The following is a 22,819-nucleotide window of genomic DNA, read 5'->3' on the forward strand; positions in this document are numbered from 1 at the left end:
ACTGGATATACAAAAATTAATAGTATTTATGTACCAAGAAAATAAATGAAGGGAAAATTTTCATTCCCAAACTTAACAAAATTAAGAAACTGCCTAGGAATAATGGTAGGGACATGTAGAATAAATCATTAGTGAGAAATATATAAGCAGTTTCTTTCCTGTCTTCATATAATTTACATCAAACTAGCTTATTATGGTGTTTGATTCAATGATCTTAGAGGTTTATCCTAAAGTAACGTATAACACAAATGACCTTACATACAAAACAAACCCACAGAACAGACATAGAGAACAGACTTGTGGTTGCCATGGGGGTAGGGGTTAGGGAGAAGGCATCGATTGGGGGTTTCAGATTAACAGATGCAAGCTATGATATATGGCATGGATAATAAAAAGGTCCTATTGTATAGCACAGGGAACTATATTCAGTATCCTGTGATAAACCGTAATGCAGAAGAATATGAAAACAAATGTATATATGTATGTATAACTGGATCACTTTGCTGTACAGCAGAAATTAACACATTGTAAATCAACAGTACTTCCATAAAAGAAAATTCAAAAATCAAAAGAGAAAATAAGAAAAAAATTGAAAAAGAATGATGAGGAAGTATTTCACCCAGAAGTATAAAACTAGTTTCTAATATGAAACTAGAAGCTAGTAATTAAATTAGTAGAATAGTGGTGCAATAATAGATATGTACCTATGCAACAGAATAACAAGAAACAGGCCTCGTATAAATGAAAGATTTGATAAATTATTCTGGAATTTCTGCTTCAGAGGTTGGAAAAAAAGAACGTTTCCGAAGTAAATTCTATGCACATTCAATTTGTTTCTTTTGATTATAGTTAAGTAACAATGTTTTTGTGTCTTTAGTTTTCTGAATTAATAGAGGACAAAAATATTGGGAGAAAGGATTTGCAATAAAAATGGCAGGGGAGTAATATCTCTACTAGTAATTTAGTAAGATTTATCTTATGTATTACAAATACTTCTATTCCTTAACCTTGTAATTGTTGTTCTAGGTACTTCTTTTTTTTTTTTTTTTTTGGCTTTTTGCCATTTCTTCGGCCGCTCCCGAGGCATATGGAGATTCCCAGGATAGGGGTCGAATCGGAGCTGTAGCCACCGGCCTACGCCAGAGCCACAGCAACACGGGATCCGAGCCACGTCTGCAACCTACACCACAGCTCACGGCAACCCCGGATCGTTAACCCACTGAGCAAGGGCAGGGATCGAACCCTCAACCTCATGGTTCCTAGTCGGATTCGTTAACCACTGCGCCACGACGGGAACTCCTCTAAGTACTTATGCAGAAATAGATGTGAACCAAAATTTTTGTACAAAGTGTTAGTCTTGGGATTATCAATAATTGTAAAATACACACAGGATTAAAACAATCTGAGTTTCAGAGTTCGCATTGTGGTGCAGCAGAAACAGTCTGACTAGGAACCATGAAGTTGCGGGTTCAATCCCCAGCCTCACTCAGTGGGTTAAGGATCTGGCGTTCTGGCGTTGCTGTGAGCTGTGGTATAGGCCAGAAGCTATAGCTGAGATTCGACCCTTAGCCTGGAAACCTCCATATGCCGTGGGGGTTGTTTTTTTTCTTTTTTTTCGTCTTTTGTCTTTTTTAGAGCCACACCTATGGCACATGGAGGTTCCGAGGCCAGGGGGTCCAATATGAGCTGTAACTGCCAGCCTACACCACAGCCACAGAAACAGGATCCAAGCCTTTGTTTGCCACCTACACCACAGCTCATGGCAATGCCAGATCATTAATCAGATCATTAATCAGAGCAAGGCCAGGGATTGAACCTCCATCCTCATGATTACTGGTTGGGTTCATTAACCACTGAGCCACAACAGGAACTCCAAATTTGTGGTTTATCTTCTATTGTACCTGCTTTTTTATGGAATACTATACAGTAGCATTCACTCTTGATGTATTAAATTACCCCCCACGAAAAAAAAGCATTGTACTACTTTTAAATTAGGTTTCAGTCATCTGAATCTTGACTCTGTAAGAATATTAAAAGAACAGTATATTATGACCAAATGAAAATTTTTCCCTGGAATGTAAAGGTGGTTCAATATTTGAAAATGTATTCATAAAATTAACTTACTATCCAGCTAAATGGAGGAGGGGGGGAGTAATAGGATAGCAAATGTGAATCTAAGAATAAATCTAATAAAATAACATACTTTTTTTTTTTTCTTTTACATCTATTTGAAAAGAATTGGCAGGTATGCTTCATGGTGAAACTAGTTAGATTATATCTTTAAATGGGTTATCAAATTATCTTACTGTTACCATTCTTATTTAACAACATTTAGAATTGTTATCCATGGAGTTCCCGTCTTGGCTCAAAGGTTAACGAATCCGACTAGGAACCATGAGGTTGAGGGTTTGATCCCTGGCCTCACTTAGTGGGTTAAGGATCCGGCGTTGCCATGAGCTGTGGTGTAGGTTGCAGATGTGGCTCGGATCCCGCGTTGCTGTGGCTCTGGCATAGGCCGGTGGCTACAGCTCCGATTTGACCCCTAGCCTGGGAACCTCCATATGCCGTGGGAGCAGCCCAAGAAATGGCAAAAAAAAAAAAAAAAAAAAGAATTGTTATCCAAAGTGATTGCCAAAAAAAAAAAAAAATACTCTGTGAGATAAAAGTATTGGTAAAGAGAATGTGTATGTTATTGTATACAAATAATATATTTAATTGAAAAAGCCAAGAGAATTAACTGAAAAACGTGGACATCGATAGGGTAGCTTGGCACAAAAAATATGTGAACATTTTCTTATATGTTAGCAATAACATTTAGATAATATTCAGTGAGAAATACATCCAGTTCACAGTAGTAACAGGAAATAGGGAACACTGGGGCATAAACCTGATTTGAAATGTAGCAAATCTGTAATGAAGAGTGATGTAAATGAAGGCATGAGTAGCTAAAAGATTATACCACTATGCTGAATGAGAATTCTCCACAAATTATTCATGAATTTAATACAAGCCCAGTCACCATTTGGAGGATGGGGTAATGTCAGCATAGTTGAATGATTTCTACAGTTTGTTGACATGAACAAGTATGTTGGAATAGGCAAAATATTTTGGAGAGCTAGAGTAGAATAACTGGAAGTGCCCAAACAATTTCACTAAAAAGTGGACAGAATAACATTCTGGTAGGACAAATGTTGTATTTCAAATCAGTGGAGAAATTTTGATTATGCTGCTTTATACTAAAGTATGTTCTATTTGAGTTAAATTGAAAAATTAAATATGGGGATAAACGCTAAATAGGTCAGTGTTTTTATAGTTTTGGGTTGGGATGTCAAATACATGCATCTCAGAGGCAGAAAATAAAGGAAATAGTTGATACTTATGACTGTATAAAAGTATAAAACATTGTATAGCCAAAAAAGACTCTTAATATTAAACTATAATTGTAGCATTTTGGTCATGGTCATGGAAAGATTTTTGTTTTTATTTATTTGGTTTTTTTTCACTCCCTCAAACCATGTAGAGTTCCCAGACAGTCTATACCAGATCCTTAGGTCACTGGGCTGGGCCAGGGATTGAACCTGTGTCCAGTGTTTCAGAGATGCTACCTATCCCATTGCACCAAGTGCTCTGTGGGCACTCCACAGAGATTTTTTTTTTTTATCACGACACCCATGGCATATGGAAGTTCCCAGGCCAGAGATTGAGTCCGAGCCACAGCCTTTACTTACACCCCAGCTGTGGCAATGCAGGATCCTTTAACCACCTTTATCAGGCCAGGTATTACGTATTTCTGAAGGAAAATAGTAGGTTATTATCCAGTATGATTTAGACAAGAGTCAGTAAGGCCATGTCAAGAAAGAGCTCAAGATGAAAATACACCAGGATACTCACAGTACCTTAATTTGTGGATGTGATTTCAAGTTACAAATGTATTTCAGTGTGTGGATGTTTGTTTATATAATCTTGGGAATTACTTGAGTAAAGGTTTAAAAAAAAAAAGTAAAAGATGGATTTAATCCCTTGAAATTTGATAATTATGTGTGGCAAAAAGAAAAATTAAACTTGAAAAAAATTTCAAGTGTAGTGCTATTCATCGAAAATATAGGCGTATTACAAAGTAAACTTTGGGCAAGTATCAGATCTGGGTTTTTTTGTTTGTTTGTTCGTTTTGTCTTTTTGCGTTTTCTTGGGCTGCTCCTACGGCATATGGAGGTTCCCAGGCTAGGGGTCCAATCAGAGCTGCAGCCACCTGCCTATGCCAGAGCCACAGCAACGCCAGATCCTTAACCCACTGAGCAAGGCCAGGGATTGAACCCGCAACCTCATGGTTCCTAGTCGGATTCGTTAACCACTGTGCCACGACGGGAACTCCACAGTAAATATTTTAAAAGAACATTATAATGCTAGGTCCAACACTGTGACTGCTAAAGGCAATTTTGTAAATGATAAAGTTCATTACAGAAAAGTTACAAAGTTCAGATAAACTCTCCCATCCCCAAATCAACTTAAAGATCATTCACTTAAAATGCATTCACTGAGTTATTCAACAAAACAGATATGATACTGGAGTTCCCATTGTGGCGCAGTGGTTAACGAATCTGACTAGGAACCATGAGGTTGCGGGTTCGATCCCTGACCTTGCTCAGTGGGTTAAGGATCTGGTGTTGCTGTGAGCTGTGGTGTAGGTTGCAGACATGGCTCGGATCCTGCATTGCTGTGGCTCTGGCGTAGGCAGGTGGCTGCAGCTCTGACTGGACCCCTAGCCTGGGAACCTCCATATGCCGCAGGAGCAGCCCTAGAAAAAGGCAAAAAGACAAAAATAAGTAAATAAGTAATAAAATATTTACTGTTTAAAACTCTTACAGTATAAAAGGTATTCTAAATATGTCATGAATCACATGTTTGTTTTTCTTGGCACTTTTCAAAAGGAGAAAAGAAAAAGAAAACTTAGTATCTGGAATAAAAGGAATATTCAAGTATACTTCTAATCTAGGAAAGTAAAAAATTCTGAGATATCAAAAAAGGAAAATATGTTTCTCCTTTTTTTTTTTTTTTTTGGTCTTTTTAGGGCCATATGTGAGGCGTGTGGAAGTTCCCAGGTTAGGGGTCAAATCAGAGCTGCAGCCTCGGCCACGGCCACGCTAGGTGTGAACCACATCTCCATCCTACACTGCAGTCCACGGCAACGCCAGATCTTTAACCCGCCAGATCTTAACCTTGAGAGGGACCAGGGATCGTACCTGAGTCCTCATGGATACTAGTCAGGTTCATTACTGCTGAGCCACAACAGGAACTCCTTCAATATTTTTTACTTTTATTTCTTCTCTATCCATTTCAACATCTACTGCCCTAGTTCAATGCCCCCATAACTCTGTTTTAACTATTCGATTAACTTCAAAGAGTTTCCCAATGTCCACTATCATCCTAACCATTGTTGCCAGGGGATCTTCTCAAAGCATAGCTTTGATGCTGTCCCAAAACTTTCCCTCAAAGGTTTAGGATAACTGTCACTCCTTCTACCAAGCTTTGGGGATATAATTTAACCATATGATTAAGAATAAAAATGGAGGAGATCCCTGTGGCACATAGGGTTAAGGATCCAACATTGTCATTGCAGCAGCTTGGGTCACTGCTGTGGTGCAGGATCAGTCCCTCACCCAGGAACTTCCTCATGCCACAGGCACTGCCAAAACAATAGTGCTGGGTTTACAGAGTTACTCAAATTAAATGTGGTAATTCACATAAAGCACATGGTATAGTACTTGGTATGTTAATAAGCATTTGCAGCATAGTTTTTTGTTTTTTCTTTTACTAACACATGATTACCTCTGTTGAGGTTCTTAAACCTATATTAAACATGTTTTATATTTTTTTCTTACGCATTTGTATACCCCTTTAAATAGAATACATGGTAACAGTTTTCCACACACACCTAGTTCACTGGTTTTCATATAGTAGGTACTAAGTAAATAAATAACCTTGAACTGTAAATGAATAAAAGTAGATTTTTCCTCTGAGAAAGTGAGATAGGTACATTAGCCTGAGTGGTCACAAAAATTTATAGCCTTTCTTAAGTAGATGTAAAAATATAAAGAACTGCTGGAAAATAGCAAAAATATATAAAAGGAGTATGGAGTTCGCATTCCAGAAGCTTGAGCTGGTGACATGGCAGTTTAGTAAATGGTAATTTTTAAGATGTGTCACAGATTTGAGATTTCAGAAACTCAGTGTGAAAAATGTAAGATTATATTTTATGCTACAAGAGGTTAACTCAGCTCCAGTCATTAAAAGTGTCACATTCATCTCATGATATTTTGGGAGGTAGAGAGTTTTGAGAATTACTTTAAGTGTGGCCGCTTCTTTGGGCTTTTGGTTTTATTATAGGCATGAGACAAGAGATGAGTTATGAGCCATTATCAGCTAGAGATTAATGGCTTTACTACAAAGCCTCTCTTTAAACTGTAGTTTCAAACCTCTCATCCCAGCTTTGTATTTCACAGACTTGTTGAGCCCATTAAAGAAATGGAAGTCTCGCTATCTGATGGAACAGAATGTCACCAAGTTATTGCGGCCTCTTTCTCCAGTCACACCACCCCCTCCCAATCCAGGCTCAAAGAGCCCTCAGCTGACCACACCTGGCCCATCTCACCCAGAAGAGGAGTGTCGAAATGGATACAGCCTCATGTTCTCACCAATCACATCTCTTACCACTGCTAGTCGCTGCAATACTCCTCTACAGTTTGAGGTGATTTGGGATTGGTGGTTGGGTGTGCTAAATATGAAGATCATCACTTGTACCTCCTCATTTAAAGTAGACGTGCAAATTTTTCCTTCCCATATTCTTTGCCCATCTTAGCAAGAATATGGGAATCCTCAGGATCATTGTGACCTATTACCTGGTAGCCTCTCATCTTGGCAGTCCCCCTACTTCCCAAAATAGGACTAGTGGTCCCACTCGTGACATTTATCTGTCTTTTGCATGCAATTCATAGTCTCCATAACTTCAGATGGTAATCATGCTAGATTTTCATCTTTGCCTAACTATATGCCTTGGTTAAAATGGGCCTCTAGGACTTCTCATGTGGCTCACAACAAAATGGGCCTCCAGCTCTGTAGTAACCATTAATGACACTAGCCTGAAAGCTCTCAGGTCATACTGATTTGTTGTAACTCTGTGTCTAGGCCTTTAAATCAGTGAAATGTCTTTGTTATTTTGCATTCTCATTGTAGCCTTAGTAAACTGAATTTAGAAAGCATTAGGGTATACTTTATAGCAAATTAGAGGTTTTTTTCTTACTCCAGGTTACTTTTCTTTCTTGTATTAGGAATGAGAAGTAGAAAGAGGCTACAATGTGCATTTATAAGAAGAAGATAGATGATACCTACTCTCTTGTCAGCTGTTTCAAAAAGTTAATTCCAAATTGTTTTAGTATTCAAGTTTGAGTAACAGCAGGTTTAGGAGGTAGAATCCATGTACATTTAAAAAAAAATGTATTGCATGTTGCTTTGATATATAAACAGACACTATCTATTCTCAGAAAAATTTTTTCCAATAACTAAATACACTTAGGTCTGACCCTAGCTTGAACTTCTCCGTATGTGTTCTTCAGTGAAAGTTAATGTTCTAACCAGTGCCATCCTAACTGTTCAGTTTTTATGAGTGCAAACTTTTAAATGGCTGACTCAGGTAAATAACAGTGTTGAAAAGAAGAGGCAGCTATTCTGTACCTAAACTAAAACATTAACTAACTTTTGGGACACACCTCTTTCTGAAATATAACCTTCCTCGTTACATTTAATTTTCAGGGTGGTTACTCTTTACCGCATTCCCTGTGGCATTCTTTTTAGCCAGATTGCAAAATAGCTGATGCAGACTTTACTAACTTTAGTCTAATTGCAATTAACTTTTCAGTTAGCAGCTAAACTTTGACAGTAAAATTTCAGGAGAAGACATATTCCTTGGGGGAAAGTAGATTATAGGAATAGGATTTCATACTTTATTATAATTAGAGGTTTTATTTTAATTAAATGTGAAATTAGAAGGTAAGTCACCTTCTAGAAGGGCTGAATTTAGCATTCAGTATTTGGGTAACTATTAAGCAAATATAAGGGTTTTGGGGATTTTTTAAAATCAGTGATTATTTTAGTGATGCATAGTTGTAAGTATATTAGAATACTAAGAGGGAAAGAAAATATTTTAATAAATAGCCCATCCCTTCAAAAAGTGTAGTGCATGTTTTTACTGTTTTAGTCTCATGATTTAACTAAAGAAATTTGGCCTTTTTCAATTAAAAAAATTTCATCATCCTGACCATCTTTATCACCAATCTAATTTCCATACTCTTTCCTACATTCTAATATGTGGAGGTGGGGAGCCTTATTTCCATCCAAGACTGTGACAAAGAGTCAAAGAATATCAGAAAAATGTTGCAAGATCAGCTTGATTGAGGGAAGAATATTTTTGAAAGGAAAAATGTTAAGTATTCCAAGAGAAGAATGGGAAATGCCAAGGGAATGATTTGAGGAGACATGTAGTGGAAGAGAAAAAAGATCATGAGGAAGGGAAAGCATCACAAAAAGAGTGGAAGCAGCACTGGGAGGGGGGAGGTCAAGCTTAATTAGCCTCTGCTTTCCACCAAACTACCCTTCTCTTGTCTTCTTGCCTTAAGAGCCATACCCCACCACCCATCTAATTTATACTACCACCCCACCAAGTAACAGCCAGCACCCCTGCTCTGCTAAAGCAGCCTCATTTCCCCTGCCATAGGATAGATCAGCCACCCAGGCCACAGCTGTCTAGAGGCTGTAACATTAGGAATCCCCCCGCCCTTACCCCTGAACCCTTGTCACAGCTACCACCATCATTTTCTACTTATTTATCTTTCATATTTTCCTGTCTGAGCTCTCGGCACAGTTCCTATTTGATACGGGAGTGCTCCCTCAGGCCAAAGCCCTAAAGGTAGCCAGGGACTTGAAGCTTGAAGTGTACACATGTGCTGCTTTGGGATTGGGTTTGTTTTGTTTTGTTTTGCTTTTTTGTTTTTTTTTTGTTTGTTTGTTTGCTTTTTCCCCTTTTCCCTCTCCCTCTTTCCTCCAAAGTATAATGGATTTAATATTGAAGAAATTGAAGAACCTTAGTAGAGGTGATCAGATCCAGTTGGGTTATGTTAAGTACCATCTAGCATATGAGCTAGAGAGTCCATCAGTTGTAACCCCTGTAACTGTTGTTCAAGAGAAACTGGCCATCTCCCTAGCCCTACTGGCCCCAGCATGCTAAGCAATTTCCCTGGGTAATGGTGGTGGGCCTTAGTCACACAAGAGAATGAGGAAATGTGATCAGAACAGGGTGTGGGGTGAAGTTGAAAGGTGCCCTCATGGAGGAATGAGTGGTAGAGTGCCCATCAATAACAGATACTATAGGTTGCTCATATCTCATATAACATAGAAAGATATAGAATAAAATCTCACAAATTTAACTTTTTTGATAGCTGTTTGAGATGTTTACTTATAGCATGAAATATAACCAATGTATCTTTAAATGCTTTCAAGGACACCAGGAAGCATTTTAACAAGTCATTCTGTCCATTGAGATGAATTCTGCATTTAAACATTTCCCCTGTGCATTCTCCCTGCCCTCCCCTCCTCAAAAAAGTTGTGGCTAACCATCTATGCTTGCCTTTGCTTTATTTTTTGTTTGTTTTGTTTTGCTTTGAGTAGATGAATAACAAGATGCTTTTCCCTCCTCTAGAACATATCCTCCCCTGAGAGTTCCCCTGCGAATAGGCCCGAGTCCCTGTCACCCGAGGTAGTTATTACACCATCTCAATCACACTTGGAGGCTGAGAGTGAGTGTGCATGAGTGTGTTCTTGCGTGTGTGGGAAGGGCTGGGGTATCTGATTGAATGGGGGTGATGGGCTAGAGAGTGGCTGATTGGTCACTCTAAGTTGAGTGTATCTTCCGATGTGTGACTGTGTTTACTCAGAACTCTCAATGTAGATGGAGGAAAATAAAGTAGCTGTGTATGTGTGGTGGGATTTGTTTTTTTGTTTTTGTTGGGGGAGGGTATGGTTGAAGAGTTCTTTTAACAAAGAACAGAATCTAGAAGTCAAGTTTAAAGGAGCTGAAGATGTGGTGGGAACCTTGTTCAAGAAAATCCAACAAAGTGTGTTTGTTAAAAAAGGAAAGTTAAATCACCAGTTGGTAGGAGCTGTCTTTTGGTATTTATTATCTTGGGCCAATAAAGGAGCCACTTACGTTGGAAAAGTTAGGCAGTGATTTATACCTTATTCCAGGGTGAATGCGATAGCTCTGTTTAAATGGGTATTTTGAGCTCTGGTTGATAGATTAAGCAGCTTCTTTAAGAAGGAAGAGTCATGCCTCTCAGCTTTCTAAGGCAGCCCATGGCTTCTGTGACTCTAGCCTCAATTCTGCAGTGGTTGGGAATGGTTGCTACACAAAGGATATCTCTTAGAATATCAGTTGAGTGCTTTTCTTAGAAATCCTACTGCTTTGAAAATATTAAATTCAGATTTTAGTGCTAGAATTTCTTACAAGATTTGGACAAATGTAGTAACGATTTACTCCATGAATCCACGTGGAGCATTTTTTTCTCTTGAAGAGAAAGTTGTAGTCTCTCTGAACTGTTAACCCCACACCCTCCCAGTAAAAAATTAGTGCTAAACAGGTGACCAAATCCTGAATGAGTAGGATTTTATAGATCTGTGTGAAACTGAAGAAGATTGTGGTCTTAGTGTACTAGAGGTTTTCTGGATGTTTTTTACTCTATCTTGTAATAGATTTAAAACTCTTTCTTCTCAGTTGCTAAAGATTCTCAGCTTAATTTGGAGGCTGACATGGTATATAGTATCTGGGTTTCTGGTCCTTTTCTTTCTAGAGAGTTAGCTTTAGTTGACATAGTGGCAGAAAACCTTGATGTTCAGAGGTAATTATGACCATATAGATGGGTTTATTTTTGGTACGTTTCAGCATTTCACGTGCTCTGCAGTGATGAGCATTAGTGGTCTTGTGGTGTGTTGACATACATTAGAGGATGCAGAAAGAAGAATTGAGTGGCCAGAAAGTTTTATGAGAAACACACCTACTTAATAGTGAAAGCGAGTGAAGAACTGATTGGTTGATGTCTTCAACTAACACCATTCTCTTTTTCTGAACCAATAACTTAAGTACTAGACTTCTCGTCTACTTTGTATTTTCTTTCACCTTTTCCCCTCCTCCCACCTTCCATCAGTATTAGTTTAGAAATGAGTAAAACAGAAACCAGTTATCCTAAGACACCCTTTTCACCTCTGTAGCATCCATGGGGCTCAGGTAAAACCCTGATTATGCTGCCAGTACCTGAATGTAGTACAAGGTGACTCAACAAACCTGATGAAAGGCTAAGCAGGCAAAACTGTCACATTTGGCCAATTATCTAATTCTGACTTTCCCAGTATTCTCATCCAGAAAGATTTTCAAGAAATTTGGGAAAGGCCAGGGTTCTTTGGTCATCTGGCATATATACACTGGTGCTACATGGGACCTATACAGATGTTAATGGCTTTCTCTCTTCTACTTCTATGCCTCTTTCCTTGTTCACCTGTGCCCCCTCCCCCATTTCCCTTCTTTTCTGCCCTTTGACTTTTGCCTTTTTCCCCCACCCCATTTCTCCAATGATTTTTATTCTTTCAGCTTTGTCACCGGAAAGACCTGGACTTGACAAAAGTAGGCTACCTTGACTCCAACACTAACAGCTGTGCTGACAGACCTTCCCTGATCAACTCAGGTCATTCTGACCTGGCTCCTCATCCTTCTGTTGGGCCCACCTCTGAGACCAGCTTTGCAAGCAGGACTGGAGATGGACATCAGACCCTTGTGAGAAACTCGGACCAGGCATTTCGGACAGAGTTTAACTTGATGTATGCCTACTCTCCATTGAATGCTATGCCTCGAGCAGATGGATTATATCGAGGATCTCCCCTAGTAGGGGATAGGAAGCCTTTACATTTGGATGGGGGCTATTGTTCCCCTGCAGAAGGGTTTCCCAGCAGATACGAACATGGTTTTATGAAAGACCTCTCTCGTGGATCCATGTCACCTGGAGGTGAAAGGGCTTGTGACGGAGTCCCATCTGCCCCCCAGAACCCACCACAAAGGAAAAAGGTAAGTGTTTCACATTTTATAGGCCTTTTTGAAGAACATTAACTGAATAAGTCAGTAGATTTTTACTGAGGTAGCACTATGTTTTCAGCACTGTTCTCAGTGTAATGAAAACAAAGATAGTCGTGGTTTCAGCACGTCCATTGAAAGACTTTTAATACAATTTCATGAGTGTTGTAAATATTCACCACATTTAAATGCCTACCATGTGTGTGTTGTAGTCTTGGCTAGGCAGTTCAAAGGATAAAGCATTGAAAAGGAATAATGCTACTTAATGTACTTTGTTTTTGCTACACTGTGCAGTGGCTTGATATGAGATCTTGGCTCCCAGACAAGGGATTGAACCTGGGCTACAGTATGAAAGTCCTAACAATTGGGACCACACCAGGAAACTCCCTTGTGGCACTTTTCATGTTTTAGGTACTTACTTCAGCATTTAATCTCACAATAATCCTGTAAAATGAGTAATTTCCCATTTTGCAGATGATGAAATTAAGGCAAGTCAAATAACTTGCCCAGGGTCACACAGCTAGTACATGGAAGAGTCAGGACATTACCCAGGTCTCTCTGATTCCAGATTGCATGTTCTTGTTGCCACCATGCTGTATCATATCCCCTTCTAGGTTCTGCCCTCATGAAACTGATAGCAAGTGAGACTGAGTTTAGCAGGTAATTATATTAATAATGATAGACACTCCAAAGGAGTTGTTGAGATATGATGAAAACAACTTAACAGTGGAACATAGCCAAGTTGGATATATGGAGGGAACTTTGAGAACAAATGAGGCTCGTAGCCAAGTTTAAGGGGTAGTAGAGTGAAAGGTGGCAGATCACTGATTTGGCTAATCTCAAATGATAAATTTGAGGAAGTGAAGATGTTACAGAAGAAAGAGCAGAAATGAGCAACTATGTAACACTCCATAGATTGAGCACCAGGGATGCAATGTGGTTGCTATTGAATGTTGCTATGGTGTCATATGAAAAGTGAGGAGAGTCTGGAGGAGAATACAGAGAGGGCCAGACAGTGGAGAGCTGGTGTGGGGTCTGCCTTGTAACAAGTAATCCTGTTCTAGGAGTCACAAAGCCAAAAAGATGCTTTTTGTGTCAGTGGTTTTCAACTAGGGGCATTTGGAAATACATGGAAGTATTTTGAGTTTTTACAACTTCTATTTACTGGTCAGAGCTAGAGATGCTTAATGTTCTCTGTGTGACAGTCTCAAATAATTGCAGAATATCTGTGGTACTCTTGTTGAAATGTAGCCTAGTGGTTGTTTTTTGTTTTTTGTTTTTTGTTTTTTTTGTCATTACAACGAAATACGTTACCAGATTGTTATTAACTTTTTTCCAAGATTGTGCAAAGAAAATGCATGCACAAAGTTATCTTTGCAATTTTGTTATATTTTGTGTTTGAACATAAAAATGAGACACCTAAGCCGATAGAAGGAGGAAACAGTGGTAGATAGTTTGGAATAAAATAACATTGGGTTTCAAAGACTGTCGCATGAATAGTATTGACTATCAGTAACAAAAATGGAAACAGTCGTTGGGTTTTATTCATTATGTGCAAAAGAGGTTGGAATCATGATTTGTTATTTCAGAAATATTAAAAATATAGGGCAAGCCTATTTTTTACCCTCATAGAACATATAGTTTACAAATATATTAGAATATACTAGACGTTGTAAGAGGTCAGCAGCCTCTGTGCGCAGTGTGCTATGGCAGCAGAGAGGAGATGGACTAGCAGGCGAGGGAGAGGAGTTCTTTTGGGGCAGTCAGGAAAGAATAAGGGAGATAAATGGTGAGAGAGGAAGGAGTTTCCAAGTAAAAGTTTTCTGGTGCTGACTTGCTGAAATGTAAACAGGAAATCATTTCCTGGCTCCCTTTATTTACATTAGTTTCCTTATGTGTAAAACAAAAACAGTAATAAAGCCCTAGTATATCTTGAAAAATCGAGCACACTTTAAAACTCTGAAGCATTGCCTTTTTTAAAAAAACAAGTAACTCCAGGGATTCCTAGGGAGTGAGGAAGAACTATTTGAAACACTGGGAGACCTTTTCAGCTATACAAACTCCCAACTCTTCACCTTCCCTTTTCTAGGTGCTGTACCACTGTTGCAAATAACTATGACAGCACAGTTCTATTACTGGGAACTGTGAGGCAACAGGTTTTTTGGAAGGTGTAGTAAAGGTTGAGGTGTTCTGGTGAATGCCATTTTCAAAAATATCTCCTAATAAATTGTTTTCCTGACCCATATTTGACTCTTTTTTTTTTTTTTTGCTTTTTAGGGCTGCGCCCATAGCATATAGAGGTTCCCAGGCTAGGGATCTAATCAGAGCTACAGCTGCCAGCCACAGCCACAGCAATACCAGATCCAAACCACATCTGTGACCTGCACCATAGCTCACAGCAATGCTGGATCCTTAACTCCCTGAGCCGAGGCCAGGGATTGAACACACAACATCACGGTTCCTAGTCAGATTCGTTTCTGCTGCACCATGATGGGAACTCCATTTTTTGACTAATTTAAATATTTAGCTGTGCTCAGATGTTTCTCAGACCTGGAAAAAGTCACCTGTTGGTGCCTGCTTTGTTTACATGGCTTGCTAGTGGTATACTATGGTCCCGTCCTCTTTCGCCATTGCTAGTGATCTACTAATGATGTCTAGCTACAGTCTTGTTTTTTGTTTCCTTCCTAGGTATCCCTGCTGGAGTACCGCAAAAGGAAACAAGAAGCCAAGGAAAATTCTGCTGGTGGGGGAGGTGACTCTGCACAGAGCAAAAGCAAGTCTGCAGGAGCTGGGCAAGGCAGCAGTAACTCACTTTCTGACACTGGTGCCCATGGTGTGCAGGGATCCTCAGCCCGAACCCCGTCTTCCCCTCATAAAAAGTTCTCCCCATCTCATTCCTCTATGTCTCATTTGGAGGCAGTAAGCCCATCAGATTCCAGAGGCACTTCATCTCACTGCAGACCTCAAGAGAATATCAGCAGTAGGTGGTAAGTTTATCTTTAATGCTTTACTGATTAAATTAAGGAGGGATGTGTACATCTAGGCTAGCTCCCAGTTTTACCTAAAATATACGGGAATGCTTATCTGAGAAAGCCAGCCAAAAGCCAGCCAACAGTGCCACTTACCCTATTCAGCTGATTTAATAGTGTCAGCCATAATCCCTAGCCTTACAGAAGCAAAGAATTGCCACCAAGCCTGCAGAACAACATGTTGGACAGCATATAGTTGTGGACACAGAGGAGCTATTTTATTTGCTGGGCACTAACACTGCCTCTTCTGTTTTCTCATTTCTTGTGAAAGGTAAGTCAGGAGTTCAGTTCAGTTCCACTTAAATTAACAACAGATGTCTCAGTTCCACGTGGCTAGCATATACAGAGAGAAGTGACATGTTCTGAAAGGAATTGTCTGATTTAGAGGAGACCGCAAATAAATAAACAGTACTAGTCTCAAGTACTGAGTATCAAATGAATGAAATAAAGAATGAGGCATTTCATTCAATGAATCAATGAAGTCTGAGAAAGAAGAGACATGGCTCTAATGATTAATTTTCATTAATCTGTTAAATATTAAACTACTACATGCCAGGCACATGACTTCAGAGAAGATAAAATTTAGCATATTAAGATGGGGATTAAAAGAGATACACATCTTTAAATCCTCCTTTTCCTTGATTGCTTTTTCTTTTCTTTTTTCTTTTTTTTTTTTTTTTGTCTTTTTGCTGTTTCTTTGGGCCACTCCTGTGGCATATGGAGGTTCCCAGGCTAGGGGTCTAATCGGAGCTGTAGCCACTGGCCTATGCCAGAGCCACAGCAACACAGGATCCGAGCCGCATCTGCAACCTACACCACAGCTCACGGCAACGCCGGATCGTTAACCCACTGAGCAAGGGCAGGGACCGAACCCGCAACCTCATGGTTCCTAGTCGGATTCGTTAACCACTGCGCCACAACGGGAACTCCTGATTGCTTTTTCTTTTCAAGTGTTTGTTGTTCTGCGCCTGGCATAGCTTGAGGCAGAAAAGAATACCTTGTTTTAAATTGGTCCTACAGAAAAATAATGTTTAAAAAGAGGGTGTCTAAAGAGAATCTGTTGTATAGCCCTTTTGTCAGAGCTTTGTTTGTTCTAGACTCTTGACTCTGAAGTCCTTTAACATAAACCGGCACCTTTTGCCTTCACAGGATGGTTCCCACATCAGTAGAAAGACTCCGAGAAGGAGGGAGCATCCCCAAGGTCCTCCGAAGCAGTGTGAGGGTGGCCCAGAAAGGAGAGCCTTCCCCCACGTGGGAGAGTAACATCACAGAAAAAGACTCAGGTGAGCCCATGGCCTTCTCCTGCCAACCAGGTTCAGGGACACATGAGCCAGGCTCCACACAACTCACACCAAATGCTGGGCTGAGGTGAGTTCCTTTCTTAGGCAGTTGGGCTCCCCTGTGTGCAGAGTTTCCAGTATAGTCTTGCTTTCACTCTTTGGGGCTATAGCATTCTTAAGATCTAGCATTGCTTGCTCTCTGTCTGCTCTTTTTTCCCAAAGGATATCTTTCTGTAGCTCATCTCTCCAAAGGCCTGGAAATCACCCTGATGAAGGATGAAGAGAAAGGAGGAGACAGGAATCAGATCAAGCGTTTAAAATAGCCCATAATTAGGAGTTTCCTGGTGACTCAGTGGGTTAAGGAATCTGATGTTGCCACTGCTGTGGCACGGGTTCGATCCCTGGCCCAGGAACTTGTGCATGCCTTGGGCGCAGCCCAAAAAAAAAAAGTCCATGATCATTTCTTTTGCCCTTCTGGCATGCTGCACTTAACTTGATTTGTCAGAAAGAAAGCAGCATGTGTTGGTGCTGGCATTGGTGACTTGAATGAACAATGGCTCTCTCTCATTTATTGTAAAAAAATGAGTTTATTTCATATTACTTTCCAGACCCTACTGATGGTGAAGGCCCAGAGACACTGAGCTCAGCACTCTCTAAAGGAGCAGCCGTTTACAGCCCTTCCCGATACAGCTACCAGGTGAGACAAGAAAGTGCTCATCTCTGGGCATAGGAATTTGTTCTGGGTTCCAAATGTGTGTGATCCTGGCCATCCTTTGCAGTTGAGATGCCGTCTTTGCATATAGTTTCAGCAGCCTTGGAAATATGTCATCATCTGCTCATCTTCAGGTAATAAGTCATGCCAGAAAAATTGTGACCAAAGACAGCCATTTTACTTTTTAATCCTAAAAAGAACAGATGGTTAAGAAGATGAAGAAGAAGAAGAAAGTAGGGTATTTTAAATATTCACAAGCCTAAATGGCTTAAGTAGGGACTTTTTCACCTCCTTATGCTTTTCCTCCCAACTCTTTCTAGCTCCTGCAGTGTGATAGTCCACGGACAGAATCACAAAGCCTCCTTCAACAGAGTTCCTCCCCCTTTAGAGGACATCCCACCCAGTCTCCAGGATACAGTTATCGAACTACTGCACTGAGACCTGGGAACCCCCCTTCTCACGGTTCTTCAGAATCCTCCCTCTCTTCTACGTCCTATTCCAGCCCCGCCCACCCTGTGTCCACAGACTCATTGGCCCCATTTACGGGGACACCAGGGTATTATAGCAGCCAGCCACATTCTGGAAACAGCACCGGCAGCAGTCTTCCAAGGAGGAGCTGCCCTTCTAGTGCTGCTAGCCCTACCCCACAGGGCCCCTCAGACTCGCCGACCTCAGACTCGGTTTCCCAGTCCAGCACAGGAACTCTGAGTTCCACCTCCTTTGCTCAGAACTCTAGGTCGTCATTGCCATCAGACTTCCGGACTATCAGTCTGCCCAGTGCTGGGCAGTCAGCTGCCTACCAGGCCTCCAGGGTATCTGCGGTTTCCAATTCACAGCACTACCCACACCGAGGGAGTGGGGGTGTGCACCAGTACCGGCTCCAGCCACTGCAGGGGTCGGGGGTCAAGACTCAGACAGGACTTTCCTAGGGCTTCTGGATTTGGGCAAACAGAACTGAATGAGCCCATAGCTGCTTCCTTCCAGCTGCCTCTGGAACCTAGGCCGAGCATATTGCTGAGGAAGGGGGTACAAGGTGCCAGAGGATTGGGTCTGGTCGACAAGAAACAAGACTTATGGTCGCGACTGGCTCTGGCCTTGGAGAAAGATGTAAATCTTGTCTGAAGCAGAGACTATAAAGAAGTTTCTCCCTGCTGTTAAGGGTACATTGTTGACAAGCAAATGGTGTTTCGGTTAGTAATGGTTCTAAGTGCAATGAGTTGTGTTGAAGCCTCCATCTCCCATCCTTGCCTGTAACCTGAAGTCACTTGTGCAGTGAGGATATCTTTTTAAATCAAAAAAAAAAAAAAAAAAGTTTTCAAAGGAAAAAGTGAAAAGAGCCAATCTCAAAGCCCCAAGCCATCTGAGTAGTGTTAGGGTTTTATGCACTTAAGAAAAAAGGTAGGTATGTAAATGTTCACCCTAAGACAACCATTCCAAAAGCAAGTATCTGGCCAAGATGTTTCCACCAAGAATATTCCCTCTTTTGTCTTAAAAACATCAAGAAGAAAACGGATAGTGAAGCTTGGAATGTGCTCTGACTGAGGGGTGCCTGGATCTCTGAAGAAGAGCTCATGTTCAACTCTTGATTATTCAGGAGCGGATTATCCTAGTAGGTTGTCTGAGCCTCCAGCTGGTACCATCCATTTCACAGCTCAGTAACCCATGAAGTAAGTAGGCAAAGAAAAGGGATACATAACTGAGATGTGCCAATTTCGTTGCTACTTATCAGCTGTTGGCAATAAATTTGATTAGGAAGGGTCCCCCATGCTTTGGGAATTGTTTGAATTTTATTTTTTCTACTCCCCATTAATCAGGAGTTAACGATCCCCTGAGTAGGACCGCCTCCATGATTAGGGAGCATGCACTCGTGACTGCAGGGTAAGAGTGGAAAGACATGTTTGTGGAGTGGCACCGACAGGACTGTGATTGTGTGTGGGCATGGCCCACGTTCCTTTGGGGGATGCTTCTTTGAGAGTGGCCTAGGTGAGAGTATTCTAAAGCCACCCACACACCTACACTGTTCTGGATGAGAGACGAGAGCAGACTGGCTTCTCCCCATCAGTGCATTGTGCCTGTTGTACACCCCTGGAGTAGCCCTGGAGCCAGCCAGGTGGGGTACACAATCTTTTTAAATTCCATACGGTTGCCAGCTTATTTCTTTCACTTGTTTACTGTAATATCTGGTGTGTTTTTATTTATCTAATTTTGTATTCAGTTATAACCATGGTAGGGGTAGCAAATATATGACAGGTGTAATCCCTGGTGCTGCAGTGGACCTTCTTTCTTTTGGACAAGATAATACTGTGAGTCTCCCTCCTTCCTTCTCTCCAGTTTGTTTTCTCCTTTTTTCCCTAGCCTCTTGCATCCCCTTCCTTTCTACCCTCTCCTACAACTATCATATGCACAGTCTTCTCTCTTTGTGTGTGACTGTTACAAAATTTCACTTTTTCAAAATTGAAATCAGGTGTTTGCTCAAATGAGGGGAGATTTTTTTTTTTCTTTTTTTAAATGCTGAGACATCAGCAGAATACTTTTCTTTCTGATGTTTCCCCCACAAAACCCATCAGTCTGGGAGAGAGTTGGGAATGGAAATCATGTTGCCTGGGATGCTGGTTTCTTTGTATATTATATAAAACGTATGTAAATGTCTCTCCATTTGAGCTGGGGTTTGCATTCTCCCCTTGGCTATTAACCAGGGGGAGAGGCCAGCGGGCAGGCGGCCCTCACCCTGCCTGGCACGTGCAGAGACCCCAGCCACTCTGTGTGGGCAGGGTGCTGTCAAGACCAGACCTCTGGGGGGGGTGGGGGCGGGGGGTGGGGGGGAACTCTTGGAAGGGAAGAAGTATCACTTCTTTCTCAAGTGGAGTGTTTACACCTTGCTGTAACATTTGAACTTTCACAAGAGATGTAATAATTTTGATAATAAAATTCTTAACCATAATAATCATAAGTTGAGAACTTTGTCCAATTTTGTGACCTTGCCTTGCCTGGTTTTCCTAACTCTGTCCTTAAGTGAAGAAAGCAAAATGGATACATGTTCAAGAGGGTGCTCTTGGTAGAGTTGTTTTGCCCATAATGGGCTCAGGAATACGGATTGATCTTCCTTCACACCCCTTTTTTTTTTCTTTTTTTTTTTCTTTTTTTCTTTTTTACTTTATAGGGCCACACCTGCAGCATATGGAAGTTCTCAGGCTAGGGGTCAAATCAGAGCTACAGCTGCCAGCCTACACCACAGCCACAGCAACTCGGGATCCAGGCCGCATCTGTGACCTATAACCAGCTCTTGGCAATGCCAGATTCTTAACCCACTGAGTGGGGCCGGGTATCAAACCCACGTCCTCATGGATGCTAGTTGGATTCTTAACCTGTTGAGCCACAGTGGGAACTCCATGATATTCCTTCACACTTTTATGATTAAAATCAGGCCATTATTAGGACCAGTCTGCAACAGTGAAACTGAATTTTGAAGACAAACTTGAACTGGACTGGAGTTCGTGACCTTGGCCTCATTTATTCCACAACTATTTATTGACCTCTTTTCCATTCAAAGATAATACAAGGCAGGGAGTTCCCATCGTGGCTCAGTGGTTAACGAATCTGACTAGGAACCATGAGATTTCAGGTTTGATCCCTGGCCTTGCTCAGTGGGTTAGGGATCCGGCATTGCTCTGAGCTGGGGTGTAGTTCGCAGATGCGGCTATGATCCTGCTTTGCTGTGGCTGTGGCACAGACTGGCGGCTACAACTCCGATTAGACCCCTAGCCTGGGAACCTCCATATGCCACGGGAACGGTCTTAGAAAAGGCAAAAAGACAAAAAAAAATACAAGGCATTGTTTTTGATGGTGGGTTTATGCTGATTAGGGGTAAGCAGATAACATTTCTGCTCTCATAGAATTTACATTCTAGAGCAGTGTGGAAACGAACCTAGTCCATAATTTCAAGAGGTCCTGACCGTGTTATTATTTCATAGCAGGTATGTAACTAGGGAGATTGAAGGGGCAACTCTGGATTGGTTGATCCAGGAGGTCTCTAAGAGGTTGACATTTCAGCTGAGATCTCAGTGATCAGGAGTCAGTCATGGAAATCAATATGAATAAAGATCTTTGCAGTAAAAGATACTTAACAAGAAAAGCCTTGGTTGGGATAGAGTGAATAAGCAGGGCAGGGAGAGGGGGCAGCAGATAGCAAGAAGATAGGGTCAGATCATATAGAGCATGTCTCAGCAATCTTTCTATAAGGAGATAGAAAGTTAATACTTAGGCTTTGCATGCCATGTGGTCTCTATCCCAACTATTTTACTCTGCCCTTAAAGCATAAAGACAGTAGGCAATACTGGCTATGGCCAGTAAACAGTATTTACAGAAAAACATGGTCAGTCAGATTTGGCCCCCAGGTCATAGTTTGCTGGTCTCTGATGTAGAACCTTGTGGGTTTCGTTTAAAGAATCTGCATCCTAGTGGGAAAGTCACTGCAGGATTTTAAGCAGAGAAGTGACATGATCTAATTTATGTTTTGTTAATTGGTTAGTTTTTTTAAATTACTCTGTTTTGATCCAGGAGGAGTTAGGAATAGAAACCAGGAAACCAGTCTGGAAGCTATAGTAGTTCAGGCAATCAGCAATCCAAGGTGGCTTCTATGTAAGTGGTCATAGGGAGAAAGAAGTACTTAGAGTCAGGATGCTTTTTGTAAGTAAACAACAGTGCTTGCTAGTGAACCGGTGTGTCAGGGTTTTGTTCTAACATACATTTCACAAACATTTATCAAGAGAGAGTTACAATAGACTGCATTTGCTAATAAACACAGGGGAGTCAAAGACAGAGAAGATGCTAATTCTTAAAGAAGCTTAGAAAGTAACCAATTGAAGACAAAATTAAAATCATTGTCTTCTTAGAATGCCTAGGTGACCTTCCACAAGCCACAACTGAATTCTGCTTGCTCAAAGAGGAGAATAGGTGGGTGCGTAGTCCTCTTTTAAAAGCATTTTGATATTCAGCGTCGTATTTGGTCTCAGTTCTGTGATGAAAGCAGGTGAGGTGCTAGAATTTAAAGATGAGAAATTGAGGTCTAGTGCAGTGTCCTGTCTCTACAATGGAGCTTCTAATAATGGAAGAATAAGCTCATCTGATTTTTGTTAGAATTGAAAGGTTCTATTTTATAATTGTTTATTAGACAGCTACTGTGCTAGGCTGTGCTAGGTGCTAGGAATATGAAGGTAAGTAAGACACCCTTATCTATTAGGAATTTGTAGTCTATTTGCTATTGTTACCAAGTGTCTGCTCTGTTATTAGGTACTTTGCTTTTGATGTGGTATAAATGTTAGGAGCTGAACTGTATTAAATAATCAAGTGCATTAGTGCACTTTGTACACAACTTCTCAGTTGTGGTTCTTCCGTTTATGTCCATCAGCTATCTCATTCATCCTTAACAGTGTGTAAGGTATTATTATCATTTTACAATTTTAGTTTTAGAGGATGCAAATGTCCAAGATTTTGCTCTTCTAAAGGCAGACTCCACCTGACAGTCTTAGAAATTTTGCAGTTTACCCAGGAAACAAATAGAGATAGCTAGAGATGCTTCAAAACTGACTACAAGCAGTGGCGCCTAGAAGTTAAGGATCTGGTGTTGCTACAG

The 22,819-nt window shown here is 40.8% G+C and overlaps 1 protein-coding gene across 19 annotated transcripts in view; it reads left to right on the forward strand.

Moving 5' to 3' along the window:
- The window catches only part of SETD5 (SET domain containing 5), a 93,483-nt gene extending 73,341 nt beyond the window's left edge, over positions 1-20,142 (forward strand). For 12 of the 19 annotated variants that reach the window (XM_047779825.1, XM_047779871.1, XM_047779780.1 and 9 more), the window contains 7 exons: positions 6,501-6,745; positions 9,749-9,805; positions 11,690-12,160; positions 14,855-15,153; positions 16,345-16,478; positions 17,084-17,172; positions 17,508-20,142. In XM_047779825.1, the coding sequence (XP_047635781.1) occupies positions 6,501-6,745; positions 9,749-9,805; positions 11,690-12,160; positions 14,855-15,153; positions 16,345-16,478; positions 17,084-17,172; positions 17,508-18,116 (1,904 nt within the window). In that variant the 3' untranslated portion in view covers positions 18,117-20,142. Of the gene's footprint in view, positions 1-6,500; positions 6,746-9,748; positions 9,806-11,689; positions 12,161-14,854; positions 15,154-16,344; positions 16,479-17,083; positions 17,322-17,507 lie in introns of all 19 variants that reach the window. The other 7 variants (XM_047779905.1, XM_047779886.1, XM_047779846.1 and 4 more) reach the window with 2 other exon arrangements.
- The last annotated feature ends 2,677 nt before the right edge of the window (positions 20,143-22,819 follow it).

The sequence above is a fragment of the Phacochoerus africanus genome, chromosome 1, assembly GCF_016906955.1.
Source record: "Phacochoerus africanus isolate WHEZ1 chromosome 1, ROS_Pafr_v1, whole genome shotgun sequence".
NCBI classification, from domain to species: Eukaryota; Metazoa; Chordata; class Mammalia; order Artiodactyla; family Suidae; genus Phacochoerus; species Phacochoerus africanus.